Here is a 20,315-nt window from a genome sequence, read left to right on the forward strand (position 1 = left end):
CTCAGGAAGTGGCACTCGGAAGTCAAGGATATTTCTTCGCTTACTGACAGCAATTCAAATGGTTCTGAATGTACAAGGCTTCCTTTTAAAATATGAAGTGAATAAGAAAGAGCTGTATTGGTGCACCAGAACTGCTATGCATGGAAAAGTAACAACTGGACCAAGACTGTTCTTTATGGAGAGGTATTTCATGCTTCATACTGCAATCCTAAACCAAGTTACATCCTCCTAAGCCAAATGATTTACATTGACTTAGAAGGGTGTAACACGGTTTGAGATAGCACGTGCTTGAAATGGCAGCAAAATTCCAGAATACTCTAATGCTTCTACACTGAATGAATACAAGTTTGAACAACTTTTTATGCAATTCTATCTATGTATTATATAAAAATGTAAAAGCACATTTCAAACATTAAGACAAATTCACAAAAAATAATCGCAGCATATTTTAGTTTCTTGTTGTAAAAAAAAAACTTAAACAATTCAGATTCCTAAGTATTTATCCAATTCGGAGGGGTGGGGAGTGTTGTTCCGGGCTTCTGAGTTAAATCCAAAGACCATCTACTGTTTATCTTCTGCCTCCATTGGATTGTCTGGGGATTCTTCTGCTTCGGAAAGCTTTTCATCATCTGAAACATTGTTTTTAAACAATTTTAAACATTGTTTTTCAAACACTCGGATGATAATGGATTTTTATGTGTAGACAATGCTAAAATACTAGACGATGCTAAAACACTGGTTATTTTATATGAATTGCCACATTACTTCATAAAATTTACTGCTGATCATGAGGCAAGTCAAAATAGAACACTTGCATTTTGTATGTTACCCAGTTGACTCAGAACGCCTTAAGCGCTTATTTACAATGGCTTATGCTATGTAAATTCTCCCTCTGCTGCAACCTGCCACATTTCTTCAAATCCTGCCCACTGGGAGTCAGGGGTCAGTGGGCTCCGTGGGGCAGCGGCGGGGGGTGGGGATGGGTAAAGACCACACCCTGCCCTGCAGGTAGAAGTGACTTCTGTCAACAGGAAACTCACTCAAGATCCAAGCTAATGATCTTTCCCACAGCAGATTTGCACCAAAGCTTTTGACAGAAGTTAGACCAACAAATGGTATAATTTTGATACATTCTTTTCCTGCTGCACATTTACATTTGGCTTAGTGTACTAAAATCAGCATTTCCTACAGAGGTTTTATGATAAAAATGATAAAAAGGCAACTAATTATCAAGACTGATACATGCTTTTAAAATACTTTAGGTTTCAACTACTTCAGGTATTAAAATATTTAACCTGAAAAAACTAACATATGCACCTGACTATGGTGAATTCAGTAAAGTCCTGCCCCCCACCAAACCACCATTATAATGTGCAATAGAGCATAGGGCTACACTGTTTGTGCCTTTCTTGCAGTGGGTTTAGACAGACAGGCATTTGCTTTATTTGCCCCCCAAAAGGGTTTTTTTCAAATTCAGAAGATAGCAGCACCTTTGTGATTTCTATAAATGTAAAACCTGAAAACTACATTATACAAATATACATGAGATATACGCCACATTCTATTCCTCCTACTCATAGCGGAAGTGCTACAGATTTCCTTATGACTATAGGTTTAATCAAAAGGCATTTTCAACTTGCACAAGGGGCTGGCCTCCAATTTCTGAATCCCCATGCCGTAGTGCTTGCCATTTCTGAGATTTCCTCCAACCTCCAGGAGACACTGGATTAAGAGGAGGAAGGCAGAAAGCCCAGTTCCCAAAAACAGAACTCTGCTTGGAGATTGTGGGATCTGACCTTACAACTGTAGGAGAGGAAAGCAAGGTATGTCTATATATGTAAATACAACTTACTTTCCAGTGTCTGCTGAAGTTCATGGATGGTGCTCAAAAGGACATGAAACTGCTTTCGTCTCAGCTCCAACTGGAACAAAAGAAAAAAAGAATACTGAAGTAGAGAAATCCTTTTCTTGAATGTCTCTCTCTCTCTCTCTCTTCCGTACCCTTGAATGCTCACATAGCTAAATTTGAGTCTTGTGGCACCTTAAAGGCTAACACATTTTTATTCCATCATAAGCTTTTCTGGACTACAGCCCATTTGGTGAGATGCAACTGAACTCTAGACCAGGGCTTCTTAACTTTTTTCCACTCGCGACCCCTTTTCACCCGAGAAATTTTTATGCAACCTCGGGTATATAGGTGTATAAATAGGTATACAAATCAAACATTTACTGACAATAAATCATAAAAAACCGTTTACTGTTGCCAAATTTTTCGTGACCCCCACATTCAGTTACACAACTCCATATGGGGTTGCGACCCACAGTTTAAGAAGCTTTGCTTAGACTAGACTATGAAAGCTTGCTATAGAAAAATGTTACTCTTTAAGATACCATAAGAATCCTGTTAATCTGTTGCAACGAAAGCAAACATGGCTACTCTATGGCTTGAAATATATATAAGCATCCCATAACAGAATGAGGGAGAAAAAAAATGATACACTTACTTTATCTTCAACATTTTCTTTGATGTGAGAAAGATGCTGAAGTTCTTTTCCTAGAGCTTCTAACTGCCTGAAAACAAATTAAAATTCCTGTCAGTGAATATACAGTATTTTTATCAGGCATGGTTTTAAAAAACTATTGGAAGGAGAAAATTAATTACTAACATTACAGTTTGAACGATACTCAAACTGACAGATATGGAAATGTTACTTGAAAAATAAAGCTACTCCATTGGATGAACAGAGCTGAAATGGGGAGGTTGGAGTATGCATTTCCATTATTTTCAACTTCAAGGCTAATTATGAACCAAGTCTCTCCAATGTCTGGGTTCAGCAAGTTTTTTTTTTTTGGGGGGGGGGGGTTTGGTCACCTATCCCCTCCAACTCTGGCTGAAATTTGCTAGCTATGGGTTATTTGTAGAGGTGTGAAGGCCTGGGGGAAAATCTGGGGGGAAAAGTGTTTCCCCTTTCCTGAGGACTTCTTTAAAATGTGCAATTGTTCTGATAGAAAGCTGAGGGCCCCAGCCTTACCCAGGGCCCATTTGCAGGCCCGTGGGGTGCAAGGAGGAAGGCAATGCGCCTTGGCCTTGCCGGGGTCGGGCAGTGTGGTTGAATAATGGATGGGGGAAGCGTCCGCGCACGCACGAGCTTTCATGGGCCTCTCCCACCTCCCAGGGGCTTCCTGCCCCGCCAATCAGGCTCATCCTTTTTGGCCGTGGGGTGGGGTCCGGGCTGGCAACTAGGCCCTGCCACGCTGCTGGGGCCCACTGGAAATTTTGGAAAGCACTAAAAAAAACAAAAAAAAAAAACAATTCTATGAAATATTTTTAACTTTTTGAATATTTTAAAAGAGAATTTTCCACATGCCCCAACATTTTTGCTGGAGCAATTTGGGGGGGGGGGGGAAGGCCATAGGGGGAAAACCCCCACAGATTTTCTCTTCCGAAGTTTTTCCAGGCCTTCACATTTCTTTACAGGCCACGCTACAGCCGACAGAAATGAGGAGACCCCAGAAACACCACTGATGCCAGGAAAGCACACTACAGTTCCTGACACTTGACCAGGCAGAAGGGAAAACAGAACACCAAAAGGCAGTATTAACTGGGCTCTCTCTCTCTCAGTATGACCTTAGTTCAACTTTTCTGTAAGTATTTTAATAGCGTCCTTTGAAATTATCCTGTCAGTGATTGCCACTTCATACTATTTGACTTCATAAAAATTTGATAGCATCTAATAAAACCATATTATACAATCATGTTTATAGCAGCAGTTAGACCACACTTACTTCAGTGTTTCATGCCTATCTGGATGATGTTGTATTACTTTGGCCAAAGCATCATATTCTGGAAAAAATAACACCAATTATAAATTAGGAAAAGCGTGTACTCACTCATGCATTTATTTAGTTTTTCACCTAAAACAATACAATTAGGATGACATTGAAGTCTAGTTCAGTTGTCTTACATAACCCTTGATTTCATGCCAAAAAAACCCAATCCACATCCCAATCATTCCCTGTCTTATTGACTAGTTTACTTCTTTACTTTACTTTAATGATACTGTTAATGTGGCCAATTCAGCCCTGAACAATGTCACACCGAGACCAAAATTAAAAAGGATCTAACCCATAAGGAAATTAGTATTTTAAAAAGAAACTGGGGAAGAAATTTGCCAACTGCCAATGTAGTATTAAACTCCACCCCTGCTAAAAGAACCCTCAGATTATCTAGTTCAGAGACAGATTCCTAAATAAAAGGCTTTATCCATCTGCCTCTACCCTCGTTGAGCAAGTCACAGCTAAACAAGAAATGCTGAGGAGTGTCTATTTGGCCAGAACCACATTGACATACTCTCTCACAGTACAGTTTACTTCTTTAAGTCCAGCTCCCAAAGTTCAGACACAAACCTCTTAGTTCATACCTCTCCCTTTTATTAAACAGGGCTGAGAGGGAGTTCTGGCTGCTCTCAGCCTTCCTACACTTAGAACTTACAACCAAGAGATTCATATCCCCTCCCTAACAGGGGAGCCGTGGATCTACGTTAACTTATCTCTTTACTCACCAATTTGTAACTCATTACAAACCTCTGGAACAACATGAAGCAAGTAAAACACAATCTGACACGTACACGGTACCAACTCCTCCACAGCTCTGTTCAATACTCACACAGTTCTATTTACTGGCCATTCAGGAGCCTAATAAATCACTGCAGATTATTATTATTATTTTAAATAACTGGCAATTATGAGCGTCTTTGAGAGATACTTTTTAAATGAATATTTCGTAAAGTAATGACAACTTCAACGTGTAGGCTTGGATCCTGACCAGCATTTCCACAGGCACAAGGCCTTCCGCTTGAAGAGTGCGATTTCCCCATCTCCCCTCTCTTGTAGGAGGCCACAGTGCCCCCCGGGATGATAACATCATGCTCCTCGAGAGGAAGTCCTTGCACCTGCAGAACTACTGGCCTATGCTATGGGCACCCATTTTTCAAATACTTACAGAACATCCTCATAAAGTCACAAACCACATACAAAAGTATCTTATTTGAGAAGCAAACAGGTGGGAACCAACTGTACAATTCGCATTTTTAAGTTCAGGCCTGAGAAAGAAAATTTTATATAAGGAACGGGGAAATTATGCTTCACGTTACGCTTTCAAATTACTGGTTTGCTTACCTTCGTAGTCAATTGGATAACCAGATATAATAGCTTTCCCCCCTCCTTGATAAGCTCTTGATACTATTATTATGGTTATCTTCATGATGTATCTCATGAATTTCTTACATAGCCAAACCTTTCTTCACAGGGAGTACTGTTTTGAGCATTTAAGTGGGTATACAGAGATGTGCAGACTGCATTTATCAATGCATGAAATTCATTACACAATGTTTAGAATTTACAGCCTTTATAAACAAATGATAATTTTTCACAAGCAAATTTCAAAAGCAACAAATGGGGGATGGTATTCGTGTCACTCAGTGTACACATTCCTTTTATACAGATTGTGTTTTACTTCAATTTGTCTAACTACAGTGGAGCCAATAATTTCCCCTGTTCTTTACAAGTCCCTCTGGAAAACTTCCTGGAATACATAGCACAGGATGTTGTTAAATATTTAGAGTGTGCAGTCTGATTAGACATGGTCATTTTTTTCTTCATTCGGGGATTTCTTGAGGTACCTAAACATATTTATTTGAATTTTTAGCCTGTAAAGTTTCAGCCAGGAGGGTAGCAATAAGAATCCCATAACCAAAATACTTTATATATAGTACTTTAAGGGATTGCTTGTTTAATTGGCTTGCATAGTTACCAACCTACCTACTTGAAACCAAGGTGAATGTAGCAGCAATGGCCCACAGAGCTCATGAATCCTACTGGATTCCAGAAAGCTCTGGGGGATTTTAGGATTCCAAACATGCATTCTGTTGAAGCCGCAGTGGAAATGTGGAATGTGAAGCTCTTTGAAGCTATCAACAGGGTTGCCCCTCACCGACCTCTCCTGCCCATGGGACGAAACCGAGACCACTGGTTTACCATGTAAATGGGTGATCTGAAAAGAGTGAATGATGTCTAGAACTGTGGGGAACTCTTACCAAATCTGACAGATTTTCCTATAGTAAGGCCTGTGAAGTGGTGGTGACAGTGAGAAAGAAAGTTTATTTTTCTATTATAGCATCAGCTAGTATGCTGTATGCTCAAACAGAAGGGCGTCTGAGGACACTTCTACTACCCAGACTTTTTGCACATTCAGGTAAGGATACAATGTTGCAACCTCATAATCACTGGTGAGCCTCTACAATGGCCATACACTTAGTAAAGACCTAGAGTGCCGCAGTGAGGCCAAAGTGGAGAAAAGCATACTGAAAAAATGTGTCCCCACACTGAAATCTCTGAAACTTTCTGCAAGATGAATAAATTAATCCATGAAAGCTAGCACTCTAGGTCTAGGATAGCAAACCGATAATTTGTTTTTAAGAATGTGAGAACACTGAACAAGGAAACAGTTCTAAACTTTGATACTTCCAATATTTATTCAATTCTCTGAGGTCTAAGATAGGCCTTTTACCCCCCACTTTCCTTATCTATAAGAACATACCAGGAAAAAAATTTCAACCTGCATCAGAAGAGGCTCTCACTGATACAATCTCTCCATCCCTCAGAGACTAGCAGTCAGAGCTCTTTCTGAAGTTTGAGGCTACAACGTAGGACCGAACTTGCAGGGTTCCACTGGGCCCAATTCTATCCCCCATGCTTTTCAATATCTATGTAAAGCCCTGGTGTTGCTGTAGAGGTCCTGAATTGCTGCCCGGCCGCAGTGGTTAACTGGGTCGATGTGAACAAATTGAACCGAAACTTTGAAAAGACAGAGGTAATGCTGGTTGGGAAGGAGGCGGTCTTGAAGGACATTGTTCTCCCCACTTTTGATGGAGTTCAACTGACCCTTGCAGACTCAGCTAAAAAGCCTTGGGGGTCATACTGCATCCAGCTTTATTAATGGAGAAGCAAGTTACTGCAGCTGAAATAAAAGGCTTTCTTCCAATCAGCCTAGCCCGGAAAATGATCCCTTACCTTGATATCCCTGACCTGGCCACCTGGATCCAAGCCATAGTAACATCAAGACCAGACTACTGTAATGCACTGTATATTGGTCTCCCCTCAAAACAATTCAGAAACTCCAACTGGCTCAGATTACGGCTCACCTATTAACCAGCGCTAGATGGAACATGCATATTACTCTCATTCTGAAAATATTTCATTGGCTGCCCATCTGTTACTGGGCTCAGTTTAAGGTACTGGCTATCACATACAAAGGCCTTCATGGCCTTGGCCCCTCTTATTTGCATCTCCGCCTCTTTCCCTATGTTCCACCATGACAATTTCGCTCAAGCCAGCAGGGGTTTCTGCAGGTACCAACCAGCAAATGGGCAAAATCAACAACTGCCCATACACATGCTTTCTCCATCGAGGCTCCTGCCTTGTGGAACGGTTTGCTTGAGGAGGCCAGGGAAGCTCCCACTCTCCAGGCTTTCTGGAAACTATGGAAAACTGAACTATTCAAGAGGGCTTTTATAAGAACACAAGAAAAGCCCTGCTGGATCAGACCAAGGCCCATCAAGTCCAACAGTCTGTTCACATAGTGGCCAAACAGGTGCCTCTAGGAAGCCCCCAAACAAGACAACTGCAGCAGCATTATCCTGCCTGTGTTCCAAAGCACCTAATATAAAAGGCATCCTCCTCTGATCCTGGAGAGAATAGGTATGCATCATGACTAGTATTCGTTTTTACTAATAGCCATGAATAGCCCTCTCCTCCATGAACATGCTCACTCCCCTCCTAAAGCCTTCCAGGTTGGCAGCCATCACCACATCCTGGGGCAGGGAGTTTCACAATTTTCTCTGCAAGTGTTTTAGGGCTGCACTTGCTTGGATAAATGATCCAAACTTGCTTGGATAAATTATTAGGGACTGTGTATAGCTTATTGTAAGTAGGATCCTATTTATGTAATTTCTGTACCGCTTAATGTGTCATGTGAATACTTATGCTATGCTTCAGTTCTTTCTCTAAAATACTAATACATTGGTCCCATTTTGTCAACTGTACTGACTCACTATGTTTAGAATCACAGAGGTGGAAGTGACCACCAGGGCCATTTAGTCCAACCCCCTGCACAATGCAGGAAACTCACAACTACCTTGCTCCACGCCGTTTTGAAGGAACTCCAAGATTTTGGGAATCCCCGGTGAAAGAGGGTCTACATGCTTTCTCCTACACCACAATACAAAGGCTTTCCATGAAGTATTATAAATCCTCCTGGTTGAGGGTTTCCTGGATTCAGTCATGGTGTTAACAATGTCTATAGTGTAATCCTGGTCTAGCAACCGCCTCCGCTCAATTTTCATGCGGTTAAGCAAAGCCAAGGGGGGGTTGGGATGGAACAGGGGACCCTGGTGAAGCAGGTCTGGGATGGCTGGTAACTCCCAATGCTGCTGTACTGACAGCTCTATTAGGCTGGGGAACCAAGGTCTCCTTGGCCAGAGGGGAGCAATGAGTATTACAGTCACCCTCTCTTTCCATATCTTCCTGAGCACTCTTGGAAGTATGGGAATGGAAGGAAAGGCGAATAGAGTTTCCCTCGGCCATGGGGACATTAGAGCATCTAAGGACTCCGCTTCCGGGTGGAAGTACCGAATGAAGAAGTGGGGAAGGAGGTGATTGGTTTCTGAGGCAAAAAGGTCCACTGTGGGTGAGCCGAACCTCTCCACAATTTGTTTGAAGACAGACCTGTTGAGAAACCACTTCCCCTTGTCTAGGACTTGCCGGCTTAGCCAGCCCGCTTGACAGTTGAGTACTCCCCTGATGTGTTCCGCCGATAGGGATTTTAGGTGTGACTCTGCCCAGTAGAGAATAGTCTCTGCTTCCCTGTGTAGCCTGGAGGATCTTGATCCCCCCCCCCCCGTTTGGTGACATGTGCCTTCGCGGACACATTGTCGGTTCAGATCCAATAGGATCTGGATTGTCCTGTCTGTGTGTGCCTTCACTTCCTGAACGGGATCTGGCGCAGATAAGATTGTCGTCCAGGTATGGAAATATTCTGATCCCCTCCCTTCGGAGGATAGCTATCAGGGTCACCAGGATCTTGGTAAAGACACGTGATGCCGATGCCAGACCGAAGGGGAGGGCCCTGAACTGAAAGTGTTTGTCTGCATAGGAGAACCTGAGGAACCTGCGGTGTGAGTGGTGAATGGGAACATGAAGGTAAGCCTCCTTTAGGTCCAAGGATGTCATGAAATCCCCTATTTGCAGGGTCTCTAATATGGACCGCAGGGTTTCCATGTGGAACTTCCTGTACTGAACAAATCTGTTTAGGTGCTTCAGATCTAATATAGCTCTCCAGTCCCCATTTTTCTTGGGGACTGTGAAGAAGATGGAATATGTTCCCTGACCCACTTCCGTGTGAGGAACTGATTCTATTGCTTGTATCTGAATCAAGTGTTTTATGGCTTCTACGGTTCTTTGATGTTTTTCCCTGTTTAAGGGCCTTGGTGACTTTTATCAATTTGTCTTTTGGCGTGCTGGTGAGATCTATCAGGTAACCTGAAGAGACCACCTGGGAGGCCCAAGCATCCATGTAGGACCTTGCCCATTTATGATGAAAAAGCAGAAGTCCTCCCCCCCCCACTGCCAGTGGCCTGGCGTCACTGTTTTGGGGAGTTTGAGAACTTGTCACCCTTGTTTGTGCCAAACTGTTGTGTTGTCCCTGTGAGGGATGAAAAAACCTGTCCCCTCCCCTGCGAAAGGAGCCTCTACTGTTGTTCCAGGAACCTCTGCGCTGTTCTGGCTTATAGCGTGCGAGGGAATGGGATGACCTGAAATTGGGAAAGGAAGATGACGGTCTTCCCTCCTTTTTATATGACTTGGGGAGAACCTTTTTCTTGTCTTTGTTTTCTATCAATATTTTTTCAAGTCTTTCCCCAAACAGTCTTCCTCCCGTAAAAGGGTAGGACATGGTGAGGGTCTTTGTTTTAAATTCGTTCTGCCAGGGACAGATCCATAAGGCCCTCCTGACTGCTATATTAGATGAGGCCGCCCGGGCCGCGAAGGCCATGGTGTCCAGCGAGGCATCTGCCATGAAGGCAGTGGCCTTTAAGAGCCGATTAAGCCCTTCTGATATTTTTCTGTTCTTGCCTGAGTAAAGCTGAACAATTCTCCTGAGTCTGACGATGGAGGCTCTGGCAATGATGGAAGTGGCCGCTGATGCCTGGATGGCCAATGAGGCCTCATGTACCTTTTCTGACAGGATTTCCGCTTTCCTGTCTAGAGGGAAATGGATCCCATCCAGTCCTTGGCGGGAATAGCGGGTGAATGAACCGCTGCCACCAGGGTGTATATCAAAGGTAGTTGAAAGAGTGACATAGCTTGTGGAACCATTTTGGTGCTAGAGGGGAATTGTCTGTTGGCTAAAGGTTTGTCAAGCTCTGCCTGTACCAGGTTCTCAAAAAACTCTGGGAAAGGAATTTCGTAGCTTTGGGTCTTAGATCTAGGAAAGAATTCCTTATCTCCCTTTTTACTCGATTTTGGCTTAGGTTCTGAGGCACGGTCAGGATCCTCACTGAGGTCCAGTGCCACCAGGGCTTTGCTCAGCAGTCCCTGAAAATCCTCATTTGAGAATAATTGGAGCTGTTGCTCTTCCAAGATGAGAGGAGACTCCTCGTCTGAATCAAACTCTCCTTCTTCCCTGCTTTCCCCCTCGGAATCTGCCGCATCAGATGAAGCGTCATCATGGAGGAGACGTGTCTGGTCCCGCGGATGGGCTTTCATGGCAGCCTTTGTACGCCAGTGGGGGCCAGAAGATTCCCCCCTTGTTTGACCTTCCCCACTGTTTGGGTGAACTAAGGGCAAGTTACATTCTGCGCTCTGCAGAAGGGAGGAGATGGAATCCCTGAATGCCTGCATCATCTGAGCCTGCTTATCTAATACCCCATTAAATAAGTACTTCCCGCAGGGAGAGTGGTTCCTCTGACCCGGGACACACTACGTTACCCTCAGTAGAGCGGTCTGGATCCGAAATTGCAGCACTCTCAACAAGATGGTCCCCAGAGCACCGCATTGCCTCTGCCCCCTTGCCACGGCTCGTACTGCTCCTCATGCCATTTTGGGGCGACTGGCTAGAGTGCGCCTTTATTGGCAGGCTGGGTCCTTCGGCGCCCTGCTCCGTGGTACCGCAAAGGCGGCCGTTGGAGCTCTCCTGTCGACTCCGCCCTGTCGTGGCGACGAGGGCCATGTCGCGGTCCTCCACAGAGAGGAGGTCAGAGTCTGACTCTCTGTCTCCGTCCACCATCTTGCCCAGCGGGGCGAAGTGGAACGGGGAAGGGGGGGAAGGGGAGACGAGAGACAAAGTTCGGGAGAAGTCAGGGTAACTAAAGAGAGGACGGAAGAGGAAGAGTAGACAAAGGACAACTTTAAAGAGAAAAAAATCTCAAGAAGGGATCGATAGGAAGAAACGAGGTCCTAAACAGTTTGGAGCAAATGACGAAGCTGCCTCCCTAAACGAGGCAGGACGGAAACAGGAACTAGCGGGTTTCCTGCCCAGGGAGACAGGAAATTGAATTTTGGTCCTGCCCCCTGGGCACGTGATGGTAATACCCGCACTTTGCAAGATGCCCTTCCCCCAGAACGAGAACAGGAATGTGCTTCAAAGACTTCAGCTACCCCAAAGGGGAAATTTAAATGGCAAAGAAATGGCAAGAGGGAAAGGGGGTTGGATGTAAAAGGTCTATTTTGTTTCAGAGAAGGGATGCATTGAGAAGCTGGACAGGGGGAAAAAGAGTGTGGCTGATGACTGCAAGATAAAAAAATGGGAGAAGCCCATAAAACATTTGCTTCAGAGTTAAAAAGTTCAGAAATTCAGTAAAGTAGCTAGACAGAAAACAGCAGCAGACTGATGATCTTTAATCAAGAATGAGAAGGAGGCTTGGCTTTTCCTAGTCTTTCTCCCCAACCCTTTCTCTTAATTGCAACCAGCCAACAAGGACAGGTAGTAACCAAGGTTGTGCACCAAACTGTGACTTAAACAAAACTACACTTTATTGCAACATCTGAATGCAGCTTTGTCACCATCTAGTTGCAAATGTATGAAATGTAGGCTCCAGTCCTGAAGGGAGCCCCCGAATCTCCTTAGGAGCACGGGATAAAGTAGCACCCTCCCCGGCACAGTGGCAAACGGAGCTCCGCTGGCCCCCACCACGAATGCAGCCACTCTGGGAACTAAATCCTGGAAGAGAACGGCCGCACCGGCATGGGGGAGGCATTCCTGGGGGTGGAGCTGCCTTTAGGCAGCTTCCACAGCCCTTTCCCCCCGGGAACACCCCCTTGAACGGTGGTGGAGCTGCGCCAACTTTTTGGGTGGTGCAGCCTTGCTGTTTTCAATGGGGCCTTCCCCCCCTTTTCTGTATGTTTATTTTTTAAAACTTTTCCCCCCTCCCCAGTGGCCACCTCCTCCTCTGAAGAGGTGGTGCAGCTCCACTGCTCCTGGCCCCCACTGATCTACCCCCCCCTTTATGAATGGGCTGCCCCAATTACTAACTGCAAAGTGAATCCTTACCTTGGCGATTTTTTCGTATTCTTTTTGCTTGAAGAATCTGCTTTTTGCACTCAGCAATCTTTTCATGTGCTGCAGCTATGCTGTTTTCTTTCAGAGAAATATCATAAAAAAGTATTGTGTTATAAGTCCATGAGGTCATTATGCATATTTATTACACTGAAAACTGATACCATAAGTGATAACATTACATAAAGTATCTCCCTGTCATGTTTCATCTCTAGGAGCTGTGAATGTCTATTTATTAAACTGAAAACTGATACCATAAGTGATACCATTACATAAAGTATCTGGCTGTCATGTTTCATCTCTAGGAGCTGTGAATGTCTATAAACATTGTATATTTCAATATATAATTACGGTTAAAATGCTAAGAACCCAAATCTACTAAAATTAATATTTCTGCAGAAGGGCAGATAAACAGGCAATACATTTATATTAAATTCCACAAGATCTAGTGTTTTAACTAGCAAGAGTTGGGATGTGGATCTAGGATTAAGTCCCAAACAAACCAAGAACTAAAAGGGTATACTTGGCATCTAACCTGGCAGCTTCAAGTTTTAATCTAAAAAATGGGAATCAAGGCAACCTTCTTTAAAGGACTGTGGTGAGAATGGATCAGAGAAGGATTATGACACCCTGCACAGTTAACACAATTAACAATAATAAAAATGTCTCTATGAGCCACTTCTTCTAAAATCACACTTTATATTCAGGAGAAATTCAATTGTTTACCTATGTCTTTGTAGATTTTTTCATAATTCTCCATTTCTCTGAGGTTCATATCATACACAAGTAAAGTTTTTCCCATTGAAAATTCACACTGTGACAGAGTGCTCAGCATGCGTTGGTACTGGGTGTAGCTTTGAAAAATCAGACAAGGATTTGTTTGTATTAATGCAGTTACAAAAGCTGGTATCTCATGCCTATACTGCAACAATTCTCAGAGAATATAGTCTGGATTGAAATTTGGTGTAAATGAATAATATTAATATTGTCTCTATTTTACAGATTCCTATGTCTATTTGCAAAGCAGATCTGCTCGTTCTGGTATTTTCTGTAATTACAAGCCTTACAAAATGGGATCATTATATAAAACTCTTCATTGCAAAGATGATCCCTTACACCCTATTATCAGAGCTATCAAATTGTTATTTTGTAACAGTCCAGACTAACAGATCTAATTTAATTACAATGAGGAAATACATGTAAAAAGGGAATGAACTCTCTCTTTGATCCTGTATTTGGGAAGTGTAGGGTAGGAAGAAGGAAGAAAGAGACATAAAGCAGCTACCCCAATCTATATCTTAACTATTAATAAATGTTTTAAAGGCACCATTCTTTATTTGCTTGTATAAAAATTGATATAAAGGACTAGCTCCTGTCAGTCCTTCCCAACCACTTACTACTCAATCTCCATCAGGTTAACTCAGCATCTTAACCACGTCTTCTGACTCCCAAATAATCTTTGTAACCCTGCAGTTGCTGAAAATCCCAAGATAGGTGCTCTTGAGAAAGCCATCAGTGAGAAAAGGTGAGAGCTCTTATATATAATCTTACTTTCAGGGGACTTGTACTACTTCTACACCATGAATTTTACGATACACACCCTGAAGTGTGTGTATCAACAACCAATGGTTTACAACTAAAACTCATTATTTTAATGTATATCTTACCTGTGCCTGTTCTTTGTCAGTAGTTTTACCACATAATTTTTGACAAATGTTAATATAGTCAGGCAGAAGAGAACTCCTCCACCTCTAGTTTTGTGATAACATCTTGTCATCCAAAATGGCTCATTCATACCATTAATGGATGCCTGCCCAATCACATTTTAGCTTTGATGATATAGCCTTGAAAATCCCCTGTTGAAAGATCATACTGAAATACCCAATCGATGTATAATGGGCAGGGCATTGTGCCATTCTCACATCACCTACTAACTGGTCCTTTTAACTGGAGATGCTGGAGATTGAACCTGGGACCTTCTGCATACAAAGCTTTACCACTGAGCCACAGTCCCTGCCCATAGATAGCACAGCTCTGCATTCCAGTGCTAGAGAGGGGGAGCATGTAGTCCTCAAGGAATCAGAGGGAATGAAGGTAACATAAACACTTCCTTTGAGGGGAAAATTCACAGGGGGTAGCTGTGTTAGTCTGGCTGCAGTAGTAGAAAAAAGAGCAAGAGTCCAGTAGCACCTTAAAGACTAACAAAAATATTTTCTGGCAGGGTATGAGCTTTCGTGAGCCACAGCTCACTTCTTCAGTATCTGAAGAAGTGAGCTGTGGCTCACGAAAGCTCATACCCTGCCAGAAAATATTTTTGTTAGTCTTTAAGGTGCTACTGGACTCTTGCTCTTTGAGGGGAAAGTAAGGGGTATGCCTCTGTTGGCATTTTAATTTTTGAAGGCTACATTAGAATTTCTGTGTTGAAACAGTATGGTGTGGGAACAACTCAACCTCTAAACCATTAAAAATAGTGATGTATGAATAGGAGTTGCATTACGTCATTATCTTTCGCATCAAAGTCAATATCTAAAGTGCCTGCAACTCTCGCATGGCCACATCGCACATGGCAATTGCTTATCTGAAGGCAGAATTACATTTCCCTAGGTACAAAATCCAGTGAGAGTGTTGTGATATCCCTGCAGCGCAAGTGTAGTCCTGACGGAATATATCTGGACTGCTGCCTCCAAGAAATGGGCGGCAACTAGGCATTTATTGCAATAAAAATGATTGTACTTGAGGGCTCTCAGAGTGTTTTATCCCATAAGATTTTGATTTTTTTTTCTAGATGTACAAATCAATAGACTGTCTTTTCCAGGACATGCTGCTTATCCAGCCTATGTCACAGTGATCAGCCGCATCTGTAAAACTCATTACCAATAGCTTCCAAAATCTTCACAGCGTTACACGGGGTACTGGACAGTATATATTTTAAAATATCAGGGAGATTAGTTAAGTAATTGATGCACCACAGCCTGTTCTCAGTCATTAACTGGCTACAATATTTAGACTGCCTAGACATTTATTTTCTAAAATACTTCTTTATTCTAATCCTTAATTATAGGTATAAATTTGTTTTCTGATACTGCAACTGGATACAGTTCCCACAGGTGCCATACAGTTTCAGGGCCAGATGGACCTCTCCTAATTTCCTTTGATAGATAATAGGTAGCAAAATACCCTTCTTCTTGAGATCCAGAGTTGCACCACTTGATAAAGCTCTTCACCAACAAATTTATCCGTCTGTCATCACCCGCACCATCTCCATCAATCAAAAGTCGCTTGCGAATAACTTCATCTAAAGTAGGAAAAATATTTTAAGAGCAATGTAAACGTGCTGTTTCCGGCTACAGAAAACTATTATCAAATAAGACAATTGCCCCAACCCCAAACCTGGTTACAGTTCTAATTTCAATGCCAGTTACTTCCAAGTAAACGTTCGTAAGATTGCAGCCAACATAGTAATTCCTATTCAATATACCTGCACACTATTAGCAATATCTACATTATAATGTTTACATCAACACAGTAGCTCTGATTTAATTTAGTCATGCATATGAGGCCTTAGAGGCACATAAAGGTTGAGATTTTTTAAAAATCAATTAAACCTAATATTGATTCAAAGACAACTAGGTCTTCCGTGTAAGATGAGCTGGGCAGCCCATTCCTGAAAGGGTGGGGAGCCACATAGGAGCTAGCGTGACCCCTATGCCGGCATCTGTGCCACTTACACCGTGCAAACTGGTACAGCTGCCGGCGCAAGGCGACTTACACCGGGCCCCTTGGACGCTGTCAGCTGCATGGGGTTTGGGCACCTGTGCTGCCTCCCAGCAGTGTTTCTCCAGCGTATCTCCCCACGCAGCATCCAAGGGGGTGTTCCTGGGAGCGGAGCTGCCTTTAGGCAGCTTCCTAAGCCCCCCCCTCCCCGGGGGCAGAAACGCACCATTTTGCAGGCGTTTTGTGAGAATAAACGAGAGCCAGCTATAGTGGGGAAAAGAAGGAAGCAATCAAGAAACTGGCATATTTAAGTTAGTGATGTAAAATTCCTGGAAATCTGAAGAAAAATTTAAATATGTGCAATACTTTTTTCTTATCAACCTAAACTAATTATACTGCATTAACTCAAAATGCATAATTTGCAAGTTAGCATATAAAATTATATTATTTGTCCTTTTGTATGGCCGGCTCAAGGTCGACTCAGTCTTCCATCCTTCCAAAGTCGGTGGAATGAGTACCCAGCTTGCTGGGGGTAAAGGGAAGATGACTGGGGAAGGCACTGGCAAAACACCCCTGCCTAGAAAACGTTGGGATGTGACGTCACCCCATGGGTCAGGAATGACCTGGTGCTTGCACAGGGGATCTTTACCATTACATGAAATTTAAAAGCACAAATGTCTTAGTTTTTGAGAAGCCAATTATGAATAATATTAGAATGTGTTCTGCAAACTGCTGTATGCTCTACTGCCTTAACACACCTATCTAGTTTTTGTCAACTGAGGTGTGTGTGTGGGGGGGAAACAAACATTAAAAACAGAAGAAACTTTTTCTAGGGAACAAAAGAAATTGCACAATGAGCAGTGTATTTGAACATTTAAAGTAAACTTTAGAACACTGAAAACAATGAACTCTTCAATAGCTTGTTGTTATCATTATACACGTTTCAATATACTAGTTTTAGACAAAACCAGTAATGGTTAAACAATAAATATGCATTTAAATCCAGAAGCATGACAGAGAGAGAGAGAGACGGAGAAGAGGCAATGGAGGAAAGAGCATTCTAAACAGTTTTTAAAAAGTCACATTTGGGGCAGGAAGGAAAGGCTTCTCTGGAAAACAAGCGGGAGAGGGGATTTACAAAACAGGTCCAGCAGGCTGAGTGAACACACAGACCACGTTTCCACCAAAAATACTCCACCAGCCCAATGAAATTTCCGAATGTTTTGAACTGACACCCCCCTTTGAAAGTGCCACAAAGGCGTGCAGCCGGACCCTTGAAGCATGTTTAATACGGAAGTGCTTGCTTGCTAGTAAAACGTGCACAAGCCCAGTGTTTTGGCTCTGCACGGAGCCTGCAAAATGATCAGAAAACGTTTTGTCTGATGATGATGAATAGGGTGGCGAGCTAGCCTGAAAAGGTTTTGAAGTCAAGATAATTTGGAGTGGAGGAGGAGCGAATTAAATTAAATGGTATCTCCCCCCTCCCCAGTATAAGGAAGGAGGAGAAGGGGGGGAATTAGATTAAATTAAATGATCTCTCTTCCCCCCCCCCACATCACCACCCTCAGTTTAAGGAAGGGGGGAAATTAGATTAAATTAAATGGTATCTCGCACCCCCCAGTTTAAGGAAGGAGGAGGGGGGGGGGAATTAGATTAAATGATCTCTCCCCCCCCCAGTTTAAGGAAAGAGGAGGAGGGGGGGAATTAGATTAAATTAAATGATCTCCCCCCTGTTTAAGGAAGAAAGGAGGAGGGGGAATTGGATTAAATTAAATGATCTCCCCCCCTGTTTAAGGAAGAAAGGAGGAGGGGGGAATTGGATTAAATTAAATGATATCTCCCCCCCCCAGTTTAAGGAAGGAGGAGGAGGGGGGAATTAGATTAAATTAAATGATATCTCCCCCCCCCCAGTTTAAGGAAAGAGGAGGAGGGGGGAATTGGATTAAATTAAATGATATCTCCCCCCCCCAGTTTAAGGAAAGAGGAGGAGGGGGGAATTGGATTAAATGATCTCTCCCCCCCCCAGTTTAAGGAAGGAGGAGGAGGGGGGAATTAGATTAAATTAAATGATCTCCCCCCTGTTTAAGGAAGAAAGGAGGAGGGGGGAATTGGATTAAATTAAATGATATATCCCCCCCCCAGTTTAAGGAAAGAGGAGGAGGGGGGAATTGGATTAAATTAAATGATATCTCCCCCCCTTTAAGGAAAGAGGAGGGGGAATTGGATTAAATTGATATCTCCCCCCCCCACAGTTTAAGGACAACGAAAAAGCAGGACTGGAAGGGGGCCCCGCGTAGATTAGAAACCGGACCTTTCAATATAGTTAGCGCGGGAAGCCCGGCCCCCCCTTCCCCCCCAACCACAGCAAAGAGGGTGGTTGAGACTCGGGGGAGGCGCCGGGGGGGGAGGGAGAGCGCAGGAAGCAAGCCCCCCTAACCCCGCGATGGCGGGGGGGGGAAGAAGGGTGGCCCAGGAGAGCCGTCGCCTTTGCAGCAGGCCCGGCTCGAAACCACGAGGCGAGGAGGCGCGACCCCGAAGCGCGGCCGGCCTGAGGGAAGGCCGTGCCCCGCTGTGGGACGGGCGGGCGAGGGTCCCCGCCGGCTGCCGGCTCCTTCCCCCCTTACCGTCCGTCACGGCGCCCATAGCGATGGTGCTGCTGGCGGCGGCGACGGTTGGAGTCGGTCTGGGCGGCGGCGGCGGCGCGTGAGGTGGGTCCGGCTCAGGCAGCCGCTTCCCACAATGCAGCAGCAGCAGCAACGGCGGCGGCAGCCGGGTAAAAGCGGCGGCCATGGAGGGGGGGGAGGAGGTGGCGTCGTCGTCGGTGGCCGGGGCCTAGGCGGGACGAGCGTGGAGGGGGGGCGAGGAGCGTGGAGGGGGGGCGAGAAAAAAAGGGGGGGCGGCCAGGCCTGGAAGACGGGCGGCAGCGGCAACAGCGCCGGCCAAGCGGGCCCCCGGCCTCCTCCGGCCCAGTGGGGCTCCTTCCCGGCCAGGTGAGGGCAAGCAGGGCGCGGGGGAGGGGGCTGCCTGGGGGAGGAGGGCGGGGTTCCGCCCGCCCCCCCCATCTGCCATGGGGTGTGTGTATGTGTGTGTGTGGGGGGGGGTTGGCCTGCGTGGCCACTGGCCTTGTCCCCTTTGCTGACCTTTGCCCTGTGGTGGTGGCCGCAGTGCCGCCACCTTGGCCACGGCTACCTGCTGTGGGGCAGGCGGGTCAAAGGTCAGGGCTACAGTTTCTCTGGTGGCAACCCACCGGTCTGTGGTGGTTGGCGCCGCTGCTACGTGCGGCCGTGGCCATTGCCGCCGCCGCCTTTTATCACCAAACTGCATGCTTTTATTTATATGTTTATTGGCAAAATTTATATCCCACCTGTCTGCCCATGTTGTGGTCCTCACTGCCACTAGTGTCTAATGTAATTGGGGGGTTTTTTTTAGGGTTTTTTTGGTGTGGCCTGCTGTCACATAGTGCTATTTGCATTACTTCTCTAGTTATCAGTTATCACCTTGGCTTCCTTTACCACCACGGCCAGCCTCAACCCTCTTTACCACCACCATGTGCACTATGGTGACGTCATCACTCCAGCCTCATTTGTAGACTGCACTGTTCTTCTGTAGCCAAAGCGTTTTTCGTCTAGCGTCATTGCCACATTACAACTATTACCTTGTTTGTCTCACCTTCCTTGTCGATGCTGTTACTTTCATGCTTCCATTGCATTCCTTCACTGTCTTGGTTGCCGTGTTATCACCATCTTCTTTGCCGCTAACTATGTGAATCTAAGTTTTCTGCTAATACCATTCCTTTGTGTCATCAATTTGTGTGCAGTATTATAACTTTCCTTGTGGCTCTGTCATCACAGTTCTTTTCGTTGTGGGTTTGACTTGCGTGTTTCCCACAGTTCTGTTACCATGGTTCTTCCCCTGTTACCTTTTGTTATCGTTATGTGTGTGCGTAAAGTGCTATCAAGTCAAAGCCGACTTGTGGTGACTCCATAGGGTT

At 44.5% G+C, this 20,315-nt stretch overlaps 2 protein-coding genes across 2 annotated transcripts in view; one reads left to right on the forward strand and one right to left on the reverse strand.

Annotated features, from left to right (window-relative positions):
• Positions 1-559: 559 nt before the first annotated feature.
• On the reverse strand, positions 560-19,055 carry THOC7 (THO complex subunit 7). Its single transcript, XM_056860043.1, has 8 exons — positions 18,949-19,055; positions 15,788-15,905; positions 13,337-13,464; positions 12,605-12,691; positions 3,787-3,844; positions 2,505-2,571; positions 1,853-1,922; positions 560-629 (listed from the first exon to the last, which is right to left on the reverse strand). The coding sequence occupies exons 1-8, from the start codon at positions 18,965-18,967 to the stop codon at positions 562-564; spliced, it is 615 nt and encodes a 204-aa protein (XP_056716021.1). The 5' UTR covers positions 18,968-19,055; the 3' UTR covers positions 560-561.
• Positions 19,039-20,315, forward strand: part of ATXN7 (ataxin 7) — a 146,924-nt gene continuing 145,647 nt past the window's right edge. The window contains exon 1 of the mRNA XM_056860010.1: positions 19,039-19,097. The gene's annotated coding sequence lies outside the window, so the exon portion shown is untranslated. The remainder of the gene's footprint in view (positions 19,098-20,315) is intronic.

The sequence above is a fragment of the Euleptes europaea genome, chromosome 1 (genome assembly GCF_029931775.1).
Source record: "Euleptes europaea isolate rEulEur1 chromosome 1, rEulEur1.hap1, whole genome shotgun sequence".
Taxonomy (NCBI): Eukaryota; Metazoa; Chordata; class Lepidosauria; order Squamata; family Sphaerodactylidae; genus Euleptes; species Euleptes europaea.

Bases quoted from the DNA above. Each gene is read 5' to 3' on its own strand.
- THOC7 (XM_056860043.1), bottom strand. The intron at 12,692-13,336 runs GTAAACAATTGA...TTTCTCTGAAAG, and splicing joins AAAAATCTACAAAGACATAG to AAAACAGCATAGCTGCAGCA. The intron at 630-1,852 runs GTAAGTTGTATT...ACAATGTTTCAG, and splicing joins ACTTCAGCAGACACTGGAAA to ATGATGAAAAGCTTTCCGAA.